Below are 26795 nucleotides of genomic sequence, written 5' to 3' on the forward strand. Positions count from 1 at the left end.
AGGTGTTTGGTTATGGTTGGGGAAAAGGTTTAGAGAAGTAGAATGGAACCAATATATGAAAGGCAGTGAAAATTATACATGAGGCAGGGCACAGTGGTTCATGTCTATAACCTCAGCACTTTGGGAGGCTGAGGGAGGAGGATCACTTGAACCCAGGAGTTCATGACCAGTTCATGACCAGCTCATGCAACGTAGTGAGACCTTGTCTCTACTAAAAATGTTAAAAATTAGTCGGGTATAGTGGTGCATGCCTGTGGTCCCTGCTGAGACCAAGGAGGATCACTTGAGCCCAAGAGATTGAGTCTGCAATGAGCCAAGATTGTGCCACTGCACTGGGCAACAGAGGAAGACCCTGTCTTGAAAAAGGAAATCGTAGTGTGGATTTCATGTGGTAAGTGGTAGGGAGTAGTAGGTTTTTGAGCCAGGAGAGTGTGAAATGAGTGATGTTTCAGGTTGTTTATGTTGAAAGATGATGAGGTGTGAGCTTTGATGCCAGGAGGCTAGCTAAAAAGCAGGAGGACTAAGATTATGGCAGAGAGAATAGAAAGGTAAGATCTATGGCCATACCACCCTAAACGCACCTGATTTCGTCTGATCTTGGAAGTTAAGCAGTGTTGGGCCTGGTTAGTGCTTGGATGGGAAACAGGTTAAGGATGCAGGGTGAAGGGTGATTTAAACACAGGTTGGCAATACAGAATGAAGAAGGAAGATGTTTAATTTTTCCACTTTTACTAGAATTACTGCAATATAGATGGTGTATTGTTCTTTAGCTTGTCTGTTGAAAGTTACTACCAGTTGGCTCACACCTGTAATCCCAGCACTTTGGGAGGCCAAGGTGGGTGAATCACAAGGTCAGGAGTTCGAGACCAGTCTGGCCAACATGGTGAAACCTTGTCTCTACTAAAAAATACAGAAAATTTGCCAGGTGTGGTGGTGTGCGCCTGTAACCCCAGCTACTCCAGAGGCTGAGGCAGGAGAATCACGGGAACCCGAGAGGCGGAGGTTGCAGTGAGCCAAGATCACACCATTGCACTCCAGCCCTGGCAACTGTGCGAGACTCTGTCTCAAAAACAAAAGTTACTACCAGTCTTTAAGTCTGTTTTTGAAAGCTGATTCCTGGTGACCAGTATGACATTAAAGTTGACACATGAAAGAGACTATGGTGCAGATAAAAAGTTTATAAGCTCTTTATTCGTTTGTCTTTGGATCTCAGTCCTTTTGCCTCTAAAAGTTTTTCTCATCTAAAAAAGAAAAATAGATTTTACCTTCTTAGGTTTATGAGGATCAGATTATACCAAATGAGATGATTACTACGGTGCTGTGTGTCAGACACTATTTTAGATGTTTTATTTAGACTAATTTATTAAGTCTTTTTGAGTCAGAGTCTCACTCTGTCGCCCAGGCTGCAGTGGCTCACTGCAACCTCTGCCTCCAGGGTTCAAGTGATTCTTCTGCCTCAGCCTCCCCAGTAGCTGGGATTACAGGCACATGCCACCACACCTGGCTGATTTTTGGTGTTTTTTGTTTTGAGACAGAGTTTTGCTCTTGTTGCCCAGGCTGGAGTGCAATGGCATGATCTCAGCTCACTGCAACCTCTGTCTTCTGGGTTCAAGTGATTCTCCTGCCTCAGCCTCCCGAGTAGCTGGGATTACAGGCGCCTGCCACCACACCTGTCTCTTTTTTGTATTTTTGGGTAGAGACAGGGTTTTCCCATGTTGGCCAAGCTGGTCTCGAACTTGTGGCCTTAAGTGATTCTCCCACCTCAGCTTCCCAAAGTGCTAGGATTACAGCCATGAGCCACTGTGCCTGGCCTAATTTATCGAGTCTTTATGGTCTTATGAAGTAGGTATTATTTTTATTTCCCACCACCCTTTTTGGCTCAAGGTCACACAGCTGTTTGTAATAGAACCAGGATTCGCACGAAGGCTTTTGGGCCCCCAAAATTCAGTATGTATGAAATAGTTGTAGAAATGTTTATGGAAGTCAAGAGAATAGGGCTCTTAGGGATACAGAATGGAGCCTTTTTTCTTTATTTGAGACAGAGTCTCACTCTGTCACCCAGGCTGGAGTACAGTGGCACAATCTTGGCTCACTGCAGCCTCCACCTCCCGGGTTCAAGCGATTCTCCTGCCTCAGCCTCCCAAGTAGCTGGGACTACAGGCGTGTGCCACCACACCCGGCTAATTTTTGTATTTTTAGTAGAGATGGGGTTTCGTCATATTGGCCAGGCTGGTCTCGGACTCCTTACCTTAAAGTGATCCTCTCGCCTCGGCCTCCCAAAGGGCTGGGATTACAGGTATAAGCCACCGCGCCCAGCCCAGAATGGAGCCTTGAAAGAAATCACTGATTTTGCTTAAGCAGAGAAGAAAGTAAAGAGCCAAGTTTATGTCGTAGTTCAAATAGACAATGAACATCATCAGGTAAACGGGGTAACTTTCTGTCTTGTAATACGGGTTTACTCCATCAATTCTGTGTAGTTCTAATCTGAAACTATTTCTTGCCTGATTGAAGGTCACTGGGAAAAAATTTTAAACCTAGAAAGAAGACAATATTATTCCGGGTCTGAGTGGGAATTTCTTACACTGGTTAACAAGTAGTTTTCTGTCTTCTCAGCAGCTGCCGCCACTCTGCAACATTCTTGTCATTCATTAGCCTAAGGATCAAGAAGTGGACTAAAAATTGACTTCACGTCTGTTAGATGGATTAAGAACAGTGGTCTTAAAGCACTTGAAAATATTCATGCTTGTATTTCAGCCTTCCTGGCACTACACTTTTTTATCTTTTCTATTGTATGATGACACATGCTACTTTACCACACCCAGCTAATTTTTGCATTTTTAGTAGAGACGGGGTTTCACCATGTTGGCCAGGCTGGTCTCAAACTCCTGACCTCAGGTAATCTGCCCGCCTCGGCCTCCCAAAGTGCAGGATTACAGGTGTGAGCCACTACGCCTGGCCTATTTTAAAAACTCTTAAGCCACTCAAGGTACATGCCATACTGAGATGAGATTGTGACACTCAAAAACATAGATTAGAGAGCATAAGATTTGAAAGTGGCTGAAACTCTAGGAAAAAAATGTAGTTCTTCAGCATACTTCAAAAAAACCCTTAAATGAAATAATTGTTACAAAATATATTAGGAAATATTATATACACCATTAAAATGAAAACTTGTAGTACTTTTAAAATGGAAACTATGGTAAATTCTTTATAAAACCATTATAAAATTTAATAAATGAAGAAAAATTTAAATAGTAACTGAAACCTGTTCTTGAATTGAAAATAAGTTGGATGCTTGGTTTGAAAGTCCTGACCGCAGGAATCAATATTTTTGTGTGATTTATGACAAAAATCAAGCAGCTACCTTCCAAATGGTGCTGCTTTGAAATTACTGACAGTCAACTATGTCTGCCATCTATCAGTGACATAGGTTAAGACATTTTTACTAAATTGGTATTGTTGACTGCTACCTAAAACATATTTGGTATATTTTCACATGAATAAGCTAATAAATGATCAAGGTGATTGGCCTTGATAGAACATTTGGAAAATCTGAGCATTTCTTGCAATTCAGAAGAGGAAAATATAAGGAACTGTAGTTTTCTAGCTGTTGCTTGTAAGTTTCAATGTGAAGTTAAAATAATGTCATTATGAAGGTATTTTTTTCCCTGAGTATCTCTAGTTTTATGGTTAAACCATAAATAATCTTTCATAGTTTTATGGGTAAACCATCTCAAATTAGTTGTTTTTTTTTTTTAATTCTGACTACAAAGACTGAGAAGAGAAAAATTATTTTTTTATTTGTTTTGTTTTTTGAGACGGATGTTTGCTCTGTGGCCCAGGCTGGAGTGCAGTGCCCCAATCTCGGCTTAGTGCAGCCTCCATCTCCCAGGTTCAAGCGATTCTCCGGCCTTAGCCTCCCACGTAGGTGGGACTACAGGTGCGCGCCACCATGCCCAGCTAATTTTTATATTTTTAGTAGAGACGAGGTTTCACCATGTTGGCCAGGATGGTCTTGATCTCTTGACCTCGTGATCAACCCACCTCAGCTTCCCAAAGTGCAGGGATTACAGGCGTGAGCCACTGCGCCCTGCCAGAGAAAAATTATTTAAAGGAGTGATTATCTCACACAGTTGAGAGCATAGCTGAAGATCCATGTGGAGTAGTTAGATACCTCTTAGCATTTTGGGAGGTCAAGGCGGGAGGATTGCTTGAGCCCAGGAGTTCGAGACCAGCCTGGCCAACATGGTGAAAACCCCCTCTCTACCAAAACAATGAAAACTAGCCGAGCATGGTGGCATATGTCTGTAATCCCAGCTACTTGGGCTGAGGTGGGAGGATGGTTTGAGCCTGGGAGGCAGAGGTTACAGTGAGCCTGGGCAATGCACTCCCAGGTGTGATGCCATTCCACTCCAGCCTGGGCAATGAAGGAGGCAGACACTGTCTTTTTTTTTTTTTTTAAACTAAAAATCTTTTCATTTTTTTGTAATACCTTCTAAGAAACTAAAGTTAGCTTGCGCTTATTTTAGTAATTCTGCTAGATATTACTCTGAAAGAATGACTAAGGACTTACCGGTAATCTTTAAGGAAATTTAGATCTGGAACAGCTGTTTGCTTCTGTTCTCCGTGAATTTTCAGGGTATGTGAAATTTTTCAGAAATATTTTAGTACTCTAGTTCTTTTAATTGGAGAAGAAAAAGCCAATAACAAAAATCAGATTCTCATGTAATGGGAGGTAGAATATTAACTGAAATGTTTCCTAACCATACATAGGGATGATATTCAGATTTGTTTAGATGTTGAATGTGAAGCTAACATTTTTAAACAGCTTAAAATTGTATCATAAAATAATTTTAAGTTACAGTTTGTTTTGAGTTGCCTATAAAAATGAATTTTTAAGCTAATTTGTTAAGAATTTGGTTATTGGGCCAGGCGTGGTGGCTCATGCCTATATAATCCCAGCACTTTGAGAGGACGAGGCAGGGGGATCACCTGAGGTCGAGACCAGCCTGACCAACATGGAGAAACACTGTCTCTACTAAAAATACAAAATTAGCTGGAAGTGGTGGTGTGTGTCTGTAATTTCAGCTACTTGGGAGGCTGAGGCAGGAGAATCACTTGAACCTAGGAGGCAGAGGTTGCAGTGAGCCGAGATCGTGCCATTGCATTCCAGCCTGGGCATCAAGAGTGAAACTCCATCTGAAAAAAAAAAAAAGAATTTGGTTATCAAGATTGTAGTAAATGGCATTTGTGTAGTGAAATTGTGGGTAATGTTGATAGTTTTTAGGGGGGTGCAGGTGCTTTCTTTTTTGGAAGTGAAGAGTTCTGCATTGATGGGCATTTACACTAGTATATAGAGATTTTAAATAGGTAAATTGGATTTTGATAATAAATGTTCTCCCAAAGCTACTATATTCAAAATTGTTTTAACCTCTAGTGCAGTTTCCTATAGAAAGGCAATTTTATAATTACAGGAAAAAACAATACAGTAAAAGGAGCTAATCTTTTGTAAATCTTTAGTAAATGTCTCCATATTGTGCTGCCTTTGCTAATAGGCAGTGGGGCCCATGTGAATGAGCCTTTAGAAGTGGCTTGTACATCTTATGTTCAGCATTGACATGATAGAGGAACTGTTTTCATAAATGCTTTTTCAACAATGTTGCCACATCTGGTTTCTCCCAACTTTGTTCTAATAAAACCATTTTTAAGAATTTAGTTTAATTTGTGGTTTAATCCAAAATCTAACTTAAGTTGCTTTTCACTAATTTTACCCTAATATCCTTGATGGAGCTGCATTTTACGTTGAAACTGAGTATCTTAAAACTACTAAGGTGGTTGTTATGGAATTACACGTTGTCATGGGATTTACATTGTTTGTCTTGACTCTTTTCTGAGTTTTTCTGACATTCATTTTCTGTTTGTCTTAAGGTTATCCTTTACCTTTGCTTCTCTTAACTTTTTCCTTTTGTTGATCCACTGTTTTCCTATGAGCTACCAAAAAATGTAATTCAGAGCTCTGTAGTCTAACAGTCACATTTCCTTAAAATATGGCCGTTTTAAAAATTTTAAACATAATTGTAATACCATTATATAATTTCTCTTAGGGAAAAAATAATTCAAAAGACTGACTTTTCAGTAATGCAAAGCTTTGGCTACAACATGAAGGTCAAAGCTGCAGTTAATAACCCTGATACTTCAACATTTTTATTTTGAAAAACCCTCTAAAGGATTTGATTTGTAAAAATATGTGTGAAAATTTAGAGGGTCCACCACCATTTACATAGCATCTCAGCTGCCATTCTGTCTCGCATTTATAAGACATATCAAAGAAACTTTCATCCGAAGAAGTCCACTTATTCTCGTCTTTATTAATCTTAAAGCTTAAGTAGTTTACATAGTGGATCTTGTCTAGAACTATTAATAGTTTCTTTGGTGTATTTTCTCAAATTCATCTTTCTTGGTGTGCAAAAACATCTTCCTGTAACTCCAGCCACCTCTTATAGCATTTCTGTGTCTTTTAAAACTTGATTATATCTATTTTTAAAAATCCAGTCTAAATCTTTCTTGCCTGCAACTTTTTTTATACTTCCTTTGCCACTGTATTTGTCCATTGTATCCTTGCTTTAATCTATCATTGGTGAAATTGATCCTGTAATAGACTTGTAACTACTGGATATTGTCTGGTTTTACTGTTAAAGTTTAACATATTAAGCTACCAGTGCTGAGTGTATTGGTGATCAAAAAATAGAAAATTTAAGCAATGCCTCATAGAATTCTGTACCCAACAACTTCAGATTTACCTCTGTATGTAGTTGTGATTATAAAATTGTTTCACTGAAGATGTTATGTATATCTTTCAACTAATATTTTATGACAATCGTGATATAAATGATTTGGAAATTCTTATGTGACAGTTTCTGAGGTACAACAATAATGATTTAAGAAAGAAAACAATTTCATCTAGAAACACGTCTTGGGGGATCATAATCAGAACATAAATTTACCAGGTGATTTGGGCTATTCTTGTGAAAAGTTTACAGGAAACTGTGTAACCAAGATCTCATTTTCATTTTTACCTGTTTTGTGCTCTAGATGTGCTGTAGCCCTGAGCATTAAATGAGTACTGATGGATGCTGATTTGGGGAGTTCCCTTCTTTAAATCACCTGTATTTCCTGTACCTAGGTTTTTTCTTGGGAGGGCTCCTATTCCTGTACTGACCAGAGTTAGTTCTCCTTACTTTAAAAGACTAGATATGAAGTAAACACTGCCTGATGTAGGATGGTCAGTAAGAAGGCAATTAGTTGTATAACTTAAATTTGGGCAGCAATCCTTAAAACTATAGGAAATGACTTATTTTTCTTATTCACATCTATCTTCACCTCAAATTGATTTTGCTGTATAAAGGTCTCAGCTATTATGTTTGGTCTTATATCTTATATTAGGTACTTGAAACCTAAGCTTCATTTACTTGTGATTTTACTTGGTTCTTTCTGATAGTGATAATAGGTCTCATTTTCCAAAGCACAGTACAACTGATTCATCTTTGACTTGCTGACCTTGATTTTTTTGTTTTTAGTCTTCTGGAACTTAAGCATCATACTATAGGGTGTATTTTTATTCTTCTAAAAGAAGAAACCCATCTATATTTTTACTGAAATTTTGATGTACTCAGACATCTAACCTTTCAATTTACATGTTTTTAAACTCAGTATGAAAGTCCCTTTAATAGTTAAGCTTTAGCATGAAATACTACTTTTTAAATATCTATATGCAGGCTCTGCATACATCACGAATCTGTTTAAGATATGTAATAAATTCCTTGTAAGTTTGAGATCTTAAATGTTTTTTTTTTTAAATCAACATGATGCATAAGTTTTTTTTTCTTAAAAAAACGGCATCTGCTTAAAGGGATTTATGACTAAAATTGCTTATTTTTCTACAGAGTTGTCTGCTGGTTCTCAGCTTGAAGAAGATTCTGCAGTCCTTATTGATCCTTTTTCTTGGCGTTACCATTTTTTGAAGCAAAGTTAACCTAGCTTTCTAGTTTGAGCTTTCTTTTTGGCCGTCTTAAAAAAAAATTTTTTTTTTAATCTATAAAATAGACAAGAGCTAGTTCTACAATGTCCAAGTCATTCCAGCAGTCATCTCTCAGTAGGGACTCACAGGGTCATGGGCGTGACCTGTCTGCGGCAGGAATAGGCCTTCTTGCTGCTGCTACCCAGTCTTTAAGTATGCCAGCATCTCTTGGAAGGATGAACCAGGGTACTGCACGCCTTGCTAGTTTAATGAATCTTGGAATGAGTTCTTCATTGAATCAACAAGGAGCTCATAGTGCACTGTCTTCTGCTAGTACTTCTTCCCATAATTTGCAGTCTATATTTAACATTGGAAGTAGAGGTCCACTTCCTTTATCTTCTCAACACCGTGGAGATGCAGACCAGGCCAGTAACATTTTGGCCAGCTTTGGTCTGTCTGCTAGAGACTTAGATGAACTGAGTCGTTATCCAGAGGACAAGATTACTCCTGAGAATTTGCCCCAAATCCTTCTACAGCTTAAAAGGAGGAGAACTGAAGAAGGCCCTACCTTGAGTTATGGTAGAGATGGCAGATCTGCTACACGGGAGCCACCATACAGAGTACCTAGGGATGATTGGGAAGAAAAAAGGCACTTTAGAAGAGATAGTTTTGATGATCGTGGTCCTAGTCTCAACCCAGTGCTTGATTATGACCATGGAAGTCGTTCTCAAGAATCTGGTTATTATGACAGAATGGATTATGAAGATGACAGATTAAGAGATGGAGAAAGGTGTAGGGATGATTCTTTTTTTGGTGAGACCTCGCATAACTATCATAAATTTGACAGTGAGTATGAGAGAATGGGACGTGGTCCTGGCCCCTTACAAGAGAGATCTCTCTTTGAGAAAAAGAGAGGCGCTCCTCCAAGTAGCAATATTGAAGACTTCCATGGACTCTTACCGAAGGGTTATCCCCATCTGTGCTCTATATGTGATTTGCCAGTTCATTCTAATAAGGTGAGTTAACTCAACAGATGCTTCTAATTTCTTTTACATTGTAGTGCCTATTTACCTATATCTTTGACTCTAATTCTGTAGTCTGATGACATTGAGTTGATCAAGCATTTTTAAACTTTTGAGAACACTTACTTTATTTGGAAGGTAATTGTTTTTGAGCATTTTAAACCAGGGCTTTACATTAATATATTCTGCCTAGATTACTTCTGGCCACAAAGCTATCATCCACTGAGATTATCTTGTTGGTTTTTGGCATCAATATGTTCTTCTTAATCATATATTTAAGCAGGTTTTTTTTGTCTGCTTTGTTGAATTGTTTTAAGTATTTTTTTTGCAGTCAATGTGCTCTGCCATTCAGGATGCTAGATTTCAGCTCTCCATCTGTCTTGATTGCTGATTTGTATGTAGTAAAGATGTATTCTTGAACAATTCTCTTTTTTTCCTTATCTGTGGCTACAGGGAAAGAGTTAATGTAGAGCCCTGGTGTTTGTTTCAGTATGTTTCATATTTTAGATTAGTTCATTCTTCCTTTTTTAATTTCCCTTTAACACAAACTCTCATACTATGACTGAAATTTTTCATCATTTTTTTTCTCCTTTTCCACAACTTTCTTAAACATACTTCAAAACTCACTTTTTATTATCCCATATTACATCTATCCCTTTAGAGACTTGGACAAATCAACTACTACAGTATCCTGCTCTGTGTTCCTCATAAACAAATTCTTTTTCTGAGTTAGGCTTAGACTTCTGAAATAGTCATTTGAAAAGAAAATCTAATTCTCCTTTGCTTTAATTATCACATCTGGCAAAATGGGAACTTTTTCAAAATGCCCTTTTAAATATGTTGTCCTTTCTCTTTCAACTTTTTCAGTGTTACTCATTCTGACTTTTTTTCCCCCAATATATGGTGCAGTTGACTTAAAGTCATTGTTATAGCACCCCACTAGCTTGATCTATAATCTGTGACCGTCCATTTTTTCCTGATGTGCTCTACTTAACTGGAACAAGTTGCTGCCATGAAATTGATTTGATGGTTACTGTTACAGGGTTTTTCTTTACAGTAACATCTGGAAGGGTCATTTTCTTTTCATAGCTAATCCTTTGATAAGCATTTTTTAGTAAATGAGTATGGATTTTTTTTTAGTAGACTAAATCATACCATTGTTTTTAATATTCTGTTAAAGAGTATTACCAATCACTCCCTTTCCTTGTGTTTGGATCTCAGTATTTTTGTCTTTTAATCTTTAATCTGTACCAAAGTAAATTAACATAAATGCTAAATTTAGGTTTATTTAAACATTTAAGAAGATGTATTTTCATTAAGAAATACAACCCCAGACTCACAAAAGCCAGCAAATTTTAATTGGTATATGTTTTGGGTGTTACCTTTTCCTAAATTTGTTGGCTCTACTAAATATATCGTGGAATTCATTTTAGTTTCTGATCAGCACTAAACTTTAAATTTTAGGTCCCGTGTGAATTCATAGAATGAAAAGGTCCATTAAACACTGGTGACTCCAATTTTTTCTGCGTTATTTCTTGCCTGTTTATAAGGAAATAATAGCAGAAATGTCAGTATGACCAATATTCTCAGAAAGGGTCTCTAAATTCTGAGGAAAATAGATAGTTACAAGTGTCTCAAATGAGAGTGATGTGAAGGGACTTAAAAAATCTTCGCTACTGGAGTCATTAAGCTGTTGGGACATCATAAAGGAACACAATGGAACCATGAGAGGACTTCGAGAAAAGTTTCTGTTTTTATGTATGATTATGCTTTTTTCCTTCAAATTTTGCTACTTTCTAGTTCCTGAAGAAGGCTAATAACTTAAATGGATCTAAATTAACAAAAGAGCAGTTTTTACATATTTTGATGAAACTATGGATTCAAGAGTAAGATACACTACCCTAGTGCAAGAGGTACTTTTAGCCTGTAAAAATGCTTAGGTCCTAGCTAGTTTTGGTATTCTGTCAAAATACTGAGTACATTTGAGAACTATTTTAGAGGCCTTTTGTTTAATTCTGTGGTTTAAATGTGTAAATTGGACCAACTTTAAGAAGTTTAAACACATGGATTATCTGAATTTCTAGTTTTCTAGTTGCTTTACTATGTTTTTTACGTATATGCATTATATTGAAAAAATCTTTACTCACTTTAGCAGTGGACCCTCTAACCGCTATAGAAATGACCTTAGAGAAAATTTCTGTGATGGAAGTAGATAATGAAAAATTTTTAAACATTTAATCCTGCTCTCTGGTATTGCTGCATAACTTGGAAAATCTGTTCTTTTTACTTAGTGGTATTGTTAAATAGTCTACATGATCAAAAATTCTTACTGTGAAGTAAGAAACTTAAGTTGAAAATAATTTGTCATGGAGTGTCATTATTTTTAGGTGACTTAAAGTGATGGTGTTGTTTTTATTTCTTTATAGGTCATTTTAGATCATCAAATTGCTTTTCTTTTCTTTTTTTCTTTTTTTTTGAGACGGAGTTTCACTTTTGTTGCCCAGGCTGTAATGAGTGCAATGGCGCGATCTCGGCTCACCTCAACCTCCGCCTCCCAGGTTCAAGCAGTTCTCCTGCCTCAGCCTTCCGAGTAGCTGGGATTACAGGCATGCGCCACCACGCCCGGCTAATTCTGTATTTTTAGAGCCAGGGTTTCTCCATGTTGGTCAGGCTGGTCTTGAACTCCTGACCTCAGGTGATTCACTGCCTTGGCCTCCCAAAGTCCTGGGATTACAGGTGTGAGCCATCGCACCCAGTCATCAGATTGCTTTTCTATGCAATCTCAAGCTTTCTCAGCTTCCTTTCACTTAAAGAAAATTACCCACTACAGCACTTTGGCTGTCTTGTCACTTGAGTTTATATTAAGTTATACTTTTTTCTGCCATTCTGTAAGTGCTTCCCAAATTCTTTTTTTCTCTCTATAAGGTATCTCAGATACAGCAAGGTGAATGTAGTTTTCCTACAGAAATGTCTGAATTTAAAAAGTGCACGAATCCTTTATTAATCTGATTTTACAGGAGTTACCTCAGTGTAGAGTCCAGGGATATATATTTTTATAAAACTCTTTCACTTAGTCCTCACCGTAAACCAACCAGTAATAGATCAGTAGTACAGATTAGTCATGGATGAGTTTGGGAGGTATGTGATTGATTTTTTGATCTTGGCCTTCCTTTTTACACTTTGAAAGACCAGACACACTTTTCCTCTAAGTTTGAACCTTTAAACAACGTGGAGGATTGGATATAATTTCTGTTCAGCTATGTACCCTTTCTAGCTCCTATGAAATAGAAGCATGCGTAGTAGGATAACATTTATTCCTCTCCCACAACTTAAGAATATTTTAAGTAAAATCTGAATATTTTTAGTTCAGAGAATTGTAAGTCGTTAATTGGTATTTAATTAATCCTTTTTTTTTTTTTTTTTTTTTTGAGAAGGTTTCTCGCTCTGTGTCCCAGGCTGGAGTACAGTGGCGTGATCTTGGCTCACTGCATCCTCTGCCTTTCGGGTTCAAGCAATTCTCCTGCCTCAGCATCCCAGGTAGCTGGGATTACAGGCATACATCACCATGCCCAGCTAATTTTTTTGTATTTTTAGTAGAGACGGGTTTCACCATGTTAGCCAGGCTGGTCTCTAACTCCTGACCTCAGGTGATCCGCCTGCCCCGGCCTCCCAAAGTGCTGGGATTACAAGTATGAGCCACCACGCCCAGCCAAGGCTTCTAAATTTTGTGAACTTACCTGTGGCTCCTCTGACTTAGAGCCATTTTTATTTTATTTTATTTTGTTTTATGTTTTTGAGAAAGGGTCTTTTGCTTTGTAGCCCACGCTGAAGTGCGCTTAGGTGTTCGCAGCTCATTGCACTCTCTACCACCCAGGCTCAAGTGACGCATGTACCACCACCACATCTGGCGTTTTTTTCTTGATAGAGATCAGGTTTCACTGTGTTGCCCAGGCTGGTCCCAAACTCCTGGGCTCAAGTAATCTGCCTGCTTTGGCCTCCCAGAGTGCTGGGATCGTATGCGTGAGCCACTGCGCCCGGCCCTTACAAGCCATTTTAAAACTGGTCCCCAAGAAGGCAGTGGTCCATTACTTCCCAGTTGAAACTTTAGATATCCCAAATAGCTGATGATTAGAGAGCTAGCTGGAGAGATCTTGAGTTCCTTAGCTATTAGCCATTATTTTAAAAAGATAATCTAGCTTTGAGGGACCTGGAAATAGTAGTTTATAGCTTCCAACATTTTAAGGAAGGTACCATTCTATTTGGATGAGTTCCATTTTAGTTTACAGGATTTTATTTTTATTTATTTATTTATTTTTGAGACAGTTTCACTCTCGCCCAGACTGGAGTGCAATGGTGTGATCTTGGCTCACTGCAACCTCTGCTTCCCAGGTTGAAGCTATTCTCCTGCCTTAGCCTCCCAAGTAGCTGGAATTAACAGGCACCTGCCACCATACCTGGCTAATTTTTGTATTTTTAATAAAGACAGGTTTTCACCATGTTGGCCAGGCTGGTCTTGAACTCCTGACCTCAGTTGATGCTCCCACCTTGGCCTTCCAAAGTGCTGGGACTGCAGGCCTGAGCCACCGCACCTGGCCTTTCACAGGATTTTAGATAATTTTACTAGAGCATAGGAATGTACCTAAACTGTTGTCAGGTAAATATAAACCAGTTTTTTTTTTTTTTTTTTTTTTTTTTTAAGGAGCTCATTTATAAAATACCAATCCGCAGCTTTTTGAAAGCACCTATCTTGTAATTTGGTACCTTGGTACCTTACTCTAATTTAGTTCAGCTCTCAGACATCCCCCTTTAAAAACACATCGCCTGACCATGTTTTATATTCCAAATATAATTGTATTGGGTAGTGTGGGTGTTACAGAAATTACCTCAATTTGTGGGAGTTTGTGAAACATCAATAATAGTTGTAAAGCAGGAATTGTAAAACAAGACTGCTTTATAATCAGTGTAATAATAGTTCTTTTTTTTTTTTTTTTTAAGCACATTCCATGTGCCTGGCAAGGGTCTGATAAGCAGTTTACCTTTATTGACTCATTTGCTTTTCACAACAACCCTATGAGACTATTGTCCCAGTGAATTTAAATAACATGGACCAAAGATTCACATCTTTGTAATTTGGGAGTGAACCTAGGCAGTCTAATAGCAGAGCCCACTTTTTGTAACTTCTCTTTCTTACATTGCCTAAAAAGTTAACTCATTTATATCTGCATTTTTTCCTAAAGAAATTTATTTGAATAAAATAAGAGTTACTTCAATTTAAAGTAAACCATAAAAGAGTGAATAGTGATAGAATGTCATGTTTCCCGCCCTAAATTTGGAAAGAGGCATTCCTTAAATTTGCTTATTTTGGGGAAATACAAAGGGAGCATAATATTTTGATAAATGGGATTCGTTTTCTAGAAAAGCCATTCCTGTTGAATCATGTTAGCATTTTATGGTAATGCTAATCATGGTGTATTTTTCATTCACTGTGTATTTAGTAGGTAGTAAACCTGGAACATCCTCAAAAGCTGGAAGTGATTAAAGTTTTAGTTTTTGTTTTTGTTTTTGTTTTGTTTTGTTTTGTTTTGAGACGGAGTCTTTGTCACCCAGGCTGGAGTGCGGTGGCGCAATCTCAGCTCACTGGAATCTCCGCCTTTTGGGTTCAAGAGATTCTGCTGCCTCAGCCTTCCAAGTAGCTGGACTACAGGCGTGTGCCACCATGCCTGGCTAAATTTTGTATTTTTTGTATAGATGGGGTTTCGCCATGTTGGCTAGGCTGGTTTCAAACTCCTGGTCTCAAATGATCCATCCATCTCAGCCTCCCAAAGTGTTGGGATTATAGGCATGAGCCACCATGCTCGGCCTAAAAGATTCTATTTTAACTAATTGTTCACATTTATAGTATATAGTTTCTAGAAAAGTAGATATAAACATGGATGTTTTATTCAGAGTGCTATAAAGTAGCATACAATGAATACTTCAGTTTGGTCCACAGTAAAAATTAATAAGCCTTGCTGATCTCAAGGTTAGTTACTACTCTTGATCTTTATTAACTCTATATCTTTTCCCTGTCAAATATCTTAAGTATGTTGACAAGTTAATCCAGTTTTTCCAAGAATGTGCATAGCGTATTTGAGGGCAGGATCAAGCCTCAAGGATTCAGAGAAATGGTTTTAAATTAAATCAATGTGATTTAGTGAATGGGCAGGAGTTTGTACAGCCTATGATACTGCATAGACATTAATATCCTAGAGTTTGAATGGTTCAGATGAAAATATTTCAGCTTTATTTTTGTTAATTCTACTAATTTACTTTGCTGCAGGAGTGGAGTCAACATATCAATGGAGCAAGTCACAGTCGTCGATGCCAGCTTCTTCTTGAAATGTAGGAGTTTGAAATACCTTTAAAACATCCTTATCGTGAATCAGAATCAGCCATTATTGGTTTTTGGGAGTTCATCATTTACTTGTAATATCCACAATGTTAATATCACATAGTGGTATTGTATGGACAATACTATTTACAAGTAAAATGTTTAGATCTGGAAATTTCATATTGAATATTAGATGCAGTAATAATGATATTTTGTTAGTTAACATTTCTAGGATACATATATTGGTCATTATACAAATTGGTGATTTTTACTAGACATAGTGAAAGATAGTATTTGATATGTAGAGTGGATTAAACAGTAGCATTTTTAATAATACATGCTCTAAAAATGTAAAAGATACGGAAAAGAGGGTAGGTTATTAAAAGATTCTAATTCGTTGTCCAGTAAAATCCTTGGTGATGATTTTTTTTTTTTTTTTTTGCTTTTGAGATCTTTGGTTTTGAGTTCAGGCTGCTACCATGAAATGGAATTCCTAAAGAAACTCCCTGCTTAAGCAGCACACAGTGCTAATTGTTCACTGGAGTTGGAATTTTCACATATGCCTAACTCTGTTGGGGCTATTCTTTCTTTCTAATGTCACAACTCAGCTGTGCTCTTGGTATTAATATTGGAGAACGAAAATCTGTGCTCTGTTCTTGTTTCTATGTAACCCACATTTCTAATTCTTTGTGCAGCACTTCCTCCTTACAATTTAAGAAATAGAGGAAAAACTTAATTTCAACATTATCTGCATTTGCAAGCAATACAAAACAAGTTTATTCTCGTGGATTAGTTTGAAGTTCTGAAATTTTTCTTTTGAAATATCTATAGGAAATGCTTTAAAACTATGTTTCTAACACTTAGACTCTCAGATAACTTTACTAATAAATGATCTCTATTTTAGAGGCCAAACAAGGCTGTTTTGTGAAAAGGACAGTTTTATTTTAAAGTTAATTTTCTGGTCTTTTTAAAGCTACCCAGAATGGAATCCTGACAATGATACAGGACACACAATGTAAGTTAAATTTTTTAAGCTACCATTTGTAAAGGAGATCAATGTAAGGAATTCAGGTTTAACTTTCAACATTTCATAAACAGTATTTTCAGAATTTCTTTACTGAAAATGAGACTTTGATAAAATTCACTTTGGTTAACAATTTTTAGAATATATATTATGTAGTAATTTGTATTCTTTTATTGTTAATGTAGACTTTGACCTAGTTACTTCACAGATACTCTGAAAGATTGAAGTGGTTGTCATATATTGGGGTGCTTTAACATTAAATCTTAATTCTTTCCAATGGACCTCTTTATTATGATTTATATTTTATGTCTTCACTTTACTAGGGGTGATCCATTCATGTTGCAGCAGTCTACAAATCCAGCACCAGGAATTCTGGGACCTCCACCTCCCTCATTTCATCTTGGGGGACCAGCAGTTGGACCAAGAGGAAATCTGGGTAATTATATAAAATTCATGTTACTTTTCCCTACAGAGCCGTTACTGAAAATTTTTCTTTTTATTTATTTAATTGAGACGGGGTTTTGCTCTTATCGCCCAGGCTGGAGTGCAATGGCGCGATCTCGACTCACTGCAACCTTTGCCTCCTGGGTGCAAGCAGTTCTCCTGCTTCAGCCTACCGAGTAGCTGGGATTACAGGTGCCCACCACCACGCCCAGCTAATTTTCGTATTTTTAGTAGAGACGGGGTTTCACCGCGTTGGCCAGACTAGTCTCGAACTCTTGGCCTCCGGTGGACTACCCGCCTCAGCCTCCAAAGTGCTAGGATTGCAGGCGCGAGCCACTGTGCCAGGCCGCAAATTTTACTTATTTATTTTAGACAGATTCTCACTCCGTCACTCAGGCTAGAGTGTAATGGTGCAATCTCTGCTCACTGCAACCTCTGCCTCCCGGGTTAAAGCTATTCTCATGCTTCAGCCTCTCCTGAGTAACTGGGATTACAAGTATGTGCCACTACACCCAGCTAATTTTTATATTTTTGGTAGAGGCAGGGGTTTCGCGGTGTTGCCCAGGCTGGTCTCAAACACCTGGCCTCAAATGATCTGCTCAGCCTCCCAAAGTGCTGGGATTACAGGTGTGAGTCACCACACCCGGCCCCATTCTGAAAATTAAAGGCAATGATTATAGGTGAAAGAAGGCTCATTCAAATATTACACAGAAAAAACATTGCATGAAAAGTGATGGTAATCATATATTTGTAAGAGCTTTTCATTTGTGTTTGGAAGATGCACGTTTTTCAGTAAAATTGCTTCTTTAAGCAAGTATAGTGATTACAAGACTGAAAACTTTCTCTTCCCATAAAGGTGCTGGAAATGGAAACCTGCAAGGACCTAGACACATGCAGAAAGGCAGAGTGGTCAGTAATGAAGCTTTTGGTTTTACTGTATTTATGATTTTTGGGAATATGATTTGACCTAAATCCTTACTAGTTGAGTATGTATCGTGGTCCTTATGGGAACATTGCTATAATTTGAAAACAATCACGTTTTTCTATGGCTTTGTGATAACAGTTAAAACTTTAAATTTTGCATGCCCATAGTCCAGTGAGGTCACCTTGATTCAGCATCTTGGAAGCTTTGCTGTCCAGTTACGCGTACAATATTTAATTTAAAAATCACTACAGAGAGTATGTTTTGACACTTTGAAGTAGTTTAACCATTTGGTTATGGTCAGAAAGAACTTACCCAGTGACGTTTGATGTGTAGTTTTAAAATTCTCTAGAATGTTACGAGTTGTTTTACTTACACTCTCCTGGTTAATTATAGATTATAAAAAGTCCTAATGCATAATTGGTTTCATATTGCTTTAAAGAGACTTAATTGCTTGTTTTTTTTCCCCTAATGGATAGGAAACTAGCAGAGTTGTTCACATCATGGATTTTCAACGAGGGAAAAACTTGAGATACCAGCTGTTACAGCTGGTAGAACCATTTGGAGTCATTTCAAATCATCTGATTCTAAATAAAATTAATGAGGTATGAATTGAAATATTGGTATTATTCATGCCACTAATATATGTTCTGCAAGAATTAAATGATTTTGTATTAGAAAAATAAAACTCAAGGTAATCTTAAGTTTATCAAATGCAGAATGTAGTAAAGGAAAAGGCCAGTAGTTGATGAATATAATAGGGTACTAATGGATTATTAGTAACTATAAATTATGATCCATAGGTAGTAATTGTCATTATACTACTATAAAAGTTGTAAAAGGAAAATTCTGTGGAAAGCCATTTCAGATCTATACCAAAATGATGGTTTCAAGTCATTATTTTTAGTCCAATTGGCATAGTAAATGATAAAGTAATGCAGTAGAAAATTAATCTGAGGTGGCCTTTGTAATAAAATAGCAAATTGGCAACACTGTTTTTTGGGGTTTTTTTGTTTCTTTGTTTTGGGAGACGGAGTCTTGCTCTGTCACCCAGGCTGGAGTGCAGTGGCGCAATCTCAGCTCACTGCAACCTTCGCCTCCTGTGTTCAAGCGATTCTCCTACCTCACCCTCCCAAGTAGGTGGGATTACAGCCGCCCACTATCATGCTCAGCTGATTTTTGTATTTTTAGTAGAGATGGGGTTTCACCATGTTGGCCAGGCTGGTCTCGAAGTCCTGACCTCAGGTGATCCACCCGCCTTGGCCTCCCAAAGTACTGGGATTACAGGCGTCGGCCATTACACCCGGCCAACATTTTTGTTTGTTTGTTTTTGTTTTGTTTCGTGTTTGAGTGTCACTCTGTCACCTGGGCTGGAGTGCAGTGAGGTTCACTGCAGCCTCCACCTCCCAGGTTCAAGCCATTCTCCTGCCTCAGCCTCCTCCCAAGTAGCTGGGACTACAGACGTCCACCATTACGCCCAGCTAATTTTTGTATTTTTAGTAGAGACGGGGTTTCACCATGTTGGTTGGCCAGGATGGTCTTGATCTTTCAACCTCGTGATCCGCATGCCTCGGCCTCCCGAAGTGTTGGGATTACAGGCATGAGCTACTGGGCCCAGCCTGTTTTTTGTTTTGTATTTTAATTCTTGGAAGTATTTTCTACTTAATGATTAAATATATCTGAAAAGATTTGGGGCATTGTTATTTTTTAGGAAAAAAAATCTTTAGTTCAATGTGAGAAAGCTGATTGGAAAAAACAGAGAAATAACTTTTTGTATAATTTCAGGCATTTATTGAAATGGCAACCACAGAGGATGCTCAGGCCGCAGTGGATTATTACACAACCACACCAGCGTTAGTATTTGGCAAGCCAGTGAGAGTTCATTTATCCCAGAAGTATAAAAGAATAAAGGTAATGTTTATTTTTTCAAGCTGTATATCAGTTTAACAAATGCTTTTAATAGTTATTAACTGTGGTTATTTAAAATTATTGCTAAGGCCAGGTGTGGTGGCTCACGCCTGTAATCCCAGCACCTTGGGAGGCCAAGGTCAGAAGGATTATGTGAGGCCCAGGAGTTCCAGGCAAGCCTGGGCAACATAGCAAGACCTCGTCTCTATAAAAATAAAACAATTGGTAAAGACTAGGATGTTTTTAACTGTTAACTAATAATTATTGCACATTTGTCCTTTTGTTGTTGTTATTTATTAAAGAAACCTGAAGGAAAGCCAGATCAGAAGTTTGATCAAAAGCAAGAGCTTGGACGTGTGATACATCTCAGCAATTTGCCGCATTCTGGCTATTCTGATAGTGCTGTTCTCAAGCTTGCTGAGCCTTATGGGAAAATAAAGAATTACATATTGATGAGGATGAAAAGTCAGGTAATATACATAAGGAAGTTTTAGAGAAGATAATTTATTAAAATCCTTAAGATTTTTCAATATGGAGCTGGGTGTTGTTCCTCAACCTGTAATCCCAGCACTTTGGGAGGCCAAGGCGGGCAAATCACCTGAGGTCAGGAGTTCAAGACCAGCCTGGCCAGCATGGTGAAATCGTATCTCTATTAAAAATACAAAAATTATCCAGGCGTGATGGTGTGTGCCTGTAATCCCAGCTACTTGGGAGGCTGAGGCAGGAGAATTGCTTAACTAGGGGAGGGGCGGAGGTTGCAGTGAGCTGAGATTGCACCACTGCACTCCAGCCTGGGCAGCAGAGCGAGACTCCCAACTCAAAAAAAAAAATTTGCTTTTTTTTTTTTTTTTTTTTTTTAGTATATCCCTATTTTTAGTGATGAAATCTGGAGGACTAGTTGTTTGCTTTTCTTTCTTTTTTTTTTTTTGAGACAGGGTCTCAAAAATTAATATTTCATACTTTTTTTTCTTGTATTTAAAAAATTTAGAGTTAGCCAGTCGCAGTGGCTCACGCCTGTAATCCCAGCACTTTGGGAGGCGGAGGCAGGCAGATCACGAGGTCAGGAGATCGAGATCATCCTGGCTAACACAGTGAAAACCCCCTCTCTCCTAAAAATACAAAAAAATTAGCTGGGCGTGGTGGCGTGCGCCTGTTGTCCCAGCTGCTGGGGAGGCTGAGGCAGGAGAATGGCATGAACCCGGGAGGCGGAGCTTGCAATGACTCGAGATTGTGCCACTGCACCCATCCTGGGTGACAGAGCAAGACTCCATCTCAAAAAAAAAATTAAGAGTTAGGCTGGATGCATTGGCTCATGCCTGTAAATCCCTAGACATTGGGAGGCTGAGGCCAGAGTTGCCCAGGAGTTTGAGACCACCCTGACAACATATTGAGGCCACATCTGTATAAAAAAAAATTTTTTTTAACCAGGCAAAGTGGCATGCTTGTACAGTTTTAGCTACGGGAGTCTGAAGTCAGGTGGAACACTTAACCCAGGAGTCCAAGGTTGTAGTGGGCTATGATTGTGCCACTGTACTTCAGCATAGGCAGTGGAGTGAGACCCTGTCTCAAAAAGGAAATAAGGATGAGGAGAACATCTTTTTTGTTTTTCTTTTTTTGTTTTAAACACTTCTGTAATTCAGCATTGCAAGTTCATGTCCTTCCAGACTTTTATTTTTCTTACACTATTTTAATATCTTAAGCTTATTAGTTTTTTTTTTTTTTTTTTTTTTTGAGACAGTCTCGCTCTGTCGCCCCGACTGTAGTGCAGTGGTGCAATCTCAGCTCACTGCAAGTTCTGCCTCCTGGGTTCATGGCATTCTCCTGCCTCAGCTTCCCCAGTAGCTGGGACCACAGGCGCCCGCCACCACGCCCGGCTAATTTTTTTTTTTTTTTTGTATTTTTAGTAGAGACGGGGTTTCACCATCCACAGGATGGTCTCGATCTCCTGACCTTGTGATCTGCCCATCTCAGCCTCCCAAAGTGCTGGGATTACAGGCTGAGCCACCGCGCCCAGCCAGCTTATTACTTTTTTGCAGAGTGTATATAGATGGTTTAGTATTTGGCACTACAGTGATTCTTGGGGATTTTGTAAATCTGACAGGTTGGTTTTTTGGTTTTTGGTTTTTTCTGAGACGGAGTCTCGCTCTGTCGCCCAGTCTAGAGTGCAGTGGTGCCATCTTGGCTTGCTATAAACTCCGCCTCCTGGGTTCAAGCAGTTCTCCTATGTCAGCCTTCCAAGTAGCTGGGACTACAGTAGGCACACTCCACCATGCCCAGCTGATTTTTGCATTTGTAGTAGAGATGGGGTTTCACCATACTGGTCAGGCTGTTCTCGGAATTCCTGACCTCAGGTGAGCCACCCGCCTTGGCCTCCCAAAGTGTTGGGATTACAGGTGTGAGCCACTGCGCCCAGCCCTGATATTCAGTGACTTTTTAACTCTGTGCTAAAGATTAAAATTTTTAGCCGGGTGTGGTTGCTTTCACCTGTAATCCCAGCACTTTGTGAGGCCAAAGCAGGAGGATTGCCTGAGTCCAGGAGCCCGAGACCAGTCTAGGCAACATGGCGAAACTGCATCTCTACAAAAAATACAAAAATTAGCCAGGCATTGGTGGTGCATGCCTGTAGACCTAGCTACTGGGGGGCTAAGGTGGGAGGATCAATTGGGCCCAGTACATCAACGCTTCAGCAAGCCAGGATTGTGCCACTGCATTCCAGCCTGGGTGACACAGTGAGACCCTGTCTCAAAAAAGAAAAAAAGTAATGAAAATTTTCTAACCAGTAGGTAGAATACATAATAAGGTTTTATACAATTTTGTAAAATATAATGTGCTTTGTGGTTTCTTTTCTTTCTTTTTAAGGCTTTTATTGAGATGGAGACAAGAGAAGATGCAATGGCAATGGTTGACCATTGTTTGAAAAAAGCCCTTTGGTTTCAGGGGAGATGTGTGAAGGTTGACCTGTCTGAGAAATATAAAAAACTGGTTCTGAGGGTATGTAGTATTTGATTTGTCATCATTTAACAGCTTGTTTTTACATATTTAAAGCCACAACATTCTTTTAAACATTTTTGTATGCTAAAAATACAGGATTATTGAAACCTATTGAAATAAGTTATTGAAAAAGAACAACCTTTTTTTCTGGTCTTTAATGGCAGAAGTTTTTAAACGAGTCTTCCCTAAAGAACACCTTCATTGCTCTTATCTGTTTAAGTTTTTAATAGCGTTCTGCTACCAGAATGTTTTATTTTCCACTTCTCTGTTGGTATGGTCATGATGAATGTCTGACTGTAGGCAGCTTAGGTTCTCAAATAAGATTACGGGAATTGAATAAGCTGAGTTGATTATAGGGATTGTCTCCAATTATTAATTCACTGGATAATTGTGTATTCTGCAAATGTGTTAACTTCTGCAAAACTTTTGTCTTTTAGATTCCAAACAGAGGCATTGATTTACTGAAAAAAGATAAATCCCGGTAATTTCATTTTGTTTTTCATATGTGTGAGTATATTCAACTTTACTTTTTCAGACAACAAATTAATTGTGTGTCCTTTTGATTTCAGAAAAAGATCTTACTCTCCAGATGGCAAAGAATCTCCAAGTGATAAGAAATCCAAAACTGATGGTTCCCAGAAGACTGAGAGTTCAACCGAAGGTAAAGAACAAGAAGAGAAGTCCGGTGAAGATGGTGAGAAAGACACAAAGGATGACCAGACAGAGCAGGAACCTAATATGCTCCTTGAATCTGAAGATGAGCTACTTGTAGATGAAGAAGAAGCAGCAGCACTGCTAGAAAGTGGCAGTTCAGTGGGAGACGAGACCGATCTTGCTAATTTAGGTGATGTGGCTTCTGATGGGAAAAAGGAACCATCAGATAAAGCTGTGAAAAAAGATGGAAGTGCTTCAGCAGCAGCAAAGAAAAAGCTTAAAAAGGTAAAGATACATTGATTTATTTTAATAGAACATTAGTTCAGATCAGTATTTCAAGTTATTTACCTAAGCAGGATCAGATAGAATTATATGATTTAAATCAGAAAATAAATCAGATATGAACCAGAATATAAACATTTAAATCTAAACTCTGCAATAATTAAATAAGACATTTTATTATAGTTGGCAAAAAACATCAGCTCAAAGAGGAAACTTTTCAGTAAAAATGAGGGAGAAAGACTCAAAATATATGTGCTTCTGTATTGTAGTGGTAGCATATAGGTAGGCAGCCTTATAGTGTAGCTTTGAAAAAAAAAATACAGGACGTGAGTTTGCAGTAAGTTAACTGACCCAACATAGTTAAAACTTTTGCCACTCATTCAAAAATTATTGAATAATTTTTCCTATTTGAGAAATGTTGGCCTGGTCGGATACTTTAGTATCCTTTAAAACAATTTTATTTGAACATGTAAGTCATTTAGAAGCCACGTATAAAGTGAATATAAATATAAAAATACACACATGCTATAAAGAAGAGTAAACAAAGGACCCACATTGAGCTGACTGCCTAGCTTAAGGAGTAGGGCATTAAAATGCCTTTGAGGCAAACTTTTTATGTTAAATGGCTCATAAAATGTCGGAGTCAGGCGGGCCCAGTGGCTCACGCCTGTAATCCCAGCACTTTGGGAGGCCCAGCAGATCACTTGAGGCCAGGAGTTCAAGACCAACATGGTGAAACCCCGTCTCTACTAAAAATATGAAAATTAGCCGGGCGTGGTGGCACATACCTGTAGCAGCTACTTGGAAGGCTGAGACAGGAGAATTGCTTGAATCTGGGAGGCAGAAGTTGCAGTTAGCCAAGATCACATCACTGTACTCCAGCCTGGGTGACAAGAGCAAGACTGTCTCAAGAAAAAAAAAAAAGTAGAGTGAAATGAGATTTTTGCCATCCTATTCCATATTCCATTGGTTCCTTTTATGCAACATTCAACTCAAAACCAATATTTACCTCAGTTTTTATTTGATGGCTTGGTCAAATAACTTCATTTATTTTTCTCACAAGAGCTGATCATTATGTTTACATTTGTAAATGCTAATAATTACTGATGTTTATGGCATTTAATGCCATATGTTTTTCTAAGTTTAAATTTATTAATTTAATCCTCACAGTAACCATATGCATCTCATACTGTGATCTCCAGTCCATAAATGAGGAAAATTGAAGTATGGAGAAGTTAAATAATCCCATACTGCTTATAAGACACAGAGCCAAAATTTAAACTTGGGCAGTCATTCTTCAGAGCATGATTTTTTTTTTTTTTTTTTTTTTTTTGGAGACGGAGTCTTGCTCTGTCGCCCAGGCTGGAGTGCAGTGGCGTGATCTCAGCTCACTGCAACCTCCACCTCCCAGGTTCAAGTTCTGCTGCCTCAGCCTCCCAAGTAGCTGGGATTACAGGTGTCCACCACCACACCAGGCTAATTCTTGTATTTTTAGTAGAAACGAGGTTTCGCCATGTTGGCCTGGCTGGTCTTGAACTCCTGAAATCTCAGGGTGATCCGCCCACCTCAGCCTCCCAAAGTGCTGGAATTACAGGTGTGAGCCACCATGCCTGGCCCAGAGCTTGGTTTTTTAGCCATTACACTATTTGAGTGTTTGCTCTAAAGAGTAGGTATTTGCAATATACTGTCTTACAAAGGACATTGCTGAACTTTTACCAAATCAAGTTTTTTACACATTGCCTAGCAGCATTGTAGTCTCAGAAAAGATAAAATATGAATATTCTTATCTCATTTAACTTCTGCTCTTTGTGTGAGGCAGACCTTCCATTTTTTAGTTTTAAAATAAGCTAAATTATTTTTCAAATTATCAGTAATTTTTTGGAAGAAAGGAAGAAGTTACTATTTTGAGCCAATGAATAAAGACAAAGACGCGGCCGGGCACGGTGGCTCACGCCTGTAATCCTAGCACTTTGGGAGGCCGAGGTGGGTGGATCACGAGGTCAGGAGATCGAGACCATCCTGGCTAACACGGTGAAACCCCATCTCTACTAAAATTACAAAAAAAATTAGCCGGGCGTGGTGGCGTGCGCCTGTAGTCCCAGCTACTCGGGAGGCTGAGGCAGGAGAATGGCATGAACCAGGGAGGCGGAGGTTGCAGTGAGCCGAGATCTCGCCACTGCACTCCAGCCTGGGCGACAGAGCAAGACTCCGTCTCAAAAAAAAAAAGGCAAAGACGCTATCCGTTTCCCTTCAAGTAAAGCAGACGGAAGGGATGCTGCAGGATAATTGTTGCAGAGTAAATTTGTCTTTCTTAACAGCGTCGTTTTCCAGGGAGTATGGAAGGTTTTGTCACTCTAGATGAGGTTGGTGATGAGGAAGATTCGGAACTTCAGAAACTTCGTAAATCGGGCATGGCATTTAAATCTGGTGACAAAAATGATGATGGTTTGGTTGAAATTAAGGTGGACAAGATGGAGGAACTTGATCAAGAAAACGAAGCAGCGTTGGAAAATGGAATTAAAAATGAGGAAAACACAGAACCAGGTGCTGAATCTGCTGAGAACGCTGATGATCCCAACAAAGATACAAGTGAAAACGCAGATGGTCAAAGTGATGAGAACAAGGAGGACTATACAATCCCAGATGAGTATAGAATTGGACCATATCAGCCCAATGTTCCTGTTGGTGAGATTTAAGTCTTTGTTCTTCACCTTCCTCACTCTCCTCAAAACAAACACTTAGGTTTTAAAATAAGATTTTAAAGTTGGTCTTACATAAGCTGTGATAGCATTTTAAATTTGCTTTGTTTCTATGGGGAACAATTTATAAATCTTAATTGATATATTTTCCTCTTATGCATGTCTCTGATTTTGTATTATTTTCTGTTGTTATTCCACAGTGTATTCCCTTTTTTCGTAAAATTTCTTGCAAATTACACGCTTTTGTTTTGCTTTTCTGTGTTGTTTTTCTGTATTATATTTCTTTTTTTAAGAATACAGTTAGGTGAGACCTCAAACATCAATTAGGTAAAAGCAAAATGTGGTTCGGTTTTTGTTTTTTATCTTAGGCTGTATTGGACTTCTCAAAAACATGTTGTTTCATTTAAATTATGTTGACAGGTGAAATTGTGAATACTAAATAAAATCTTCAGTTTAATTTGT

At 38.4% G+C, this 26795-nt stretch overlaps 1 protein-coding gene across 12 annotated transcripts in view; it reads left to right on the plus strand.

Annotated features, from left to right (window-relative positions):
* Positions 1-26795, plus strand: part of MATR3 (matrin 3) — a 37992-nt gene that overhangs the window by 5667 nt on the left and 5530 nt on the right. For 3 of the 12 annotated variants that reach the window (NM_001205232.1, XM_063810094.1, XM_063810095.1), the window contains 12 exon segments: positions 7944-9033; positions 15359-15420; positions 16383-16424; positions 16757-16869; positions 17734-17786; positions 18279-18404; positions 19585-19710; positions 20010-20177; positions 22567-22698; positions 23136-23179; positions 23268-23637; positions 26097-26319. In NM_001205232.1, coding sequence (NP_001192161.1) covers positions 8122-9033; positions 15359-15420; positions 16383-16424; positions 16757-16869; positions 17734-17786; positions 18279-18404; positions 19585-19710; positions 20010-20177; positions 22567-22698; positions 23136-23179; positions 23268-23637; positions 26097-26319 — 2371 coding nt within the window. In that variant the 5' untranslated portion in view covers positions 7944-8121. 12 annotated transcript variants of the gene reach the window in all.

This window comes from Pan troglodytes, chromosome 4, assembly GCF_028858775.2.
Source record: "Pan troglodytes isolate AG18354 chromosome 4, NHGRI_mPanTro3-v2.0_pri, whole genome shotgun sequence".
NCBI lineage: Eukaryota > Metazoa > Chordata > Mammalia > Primates > Hominidae > Pan > Pan troglodytes.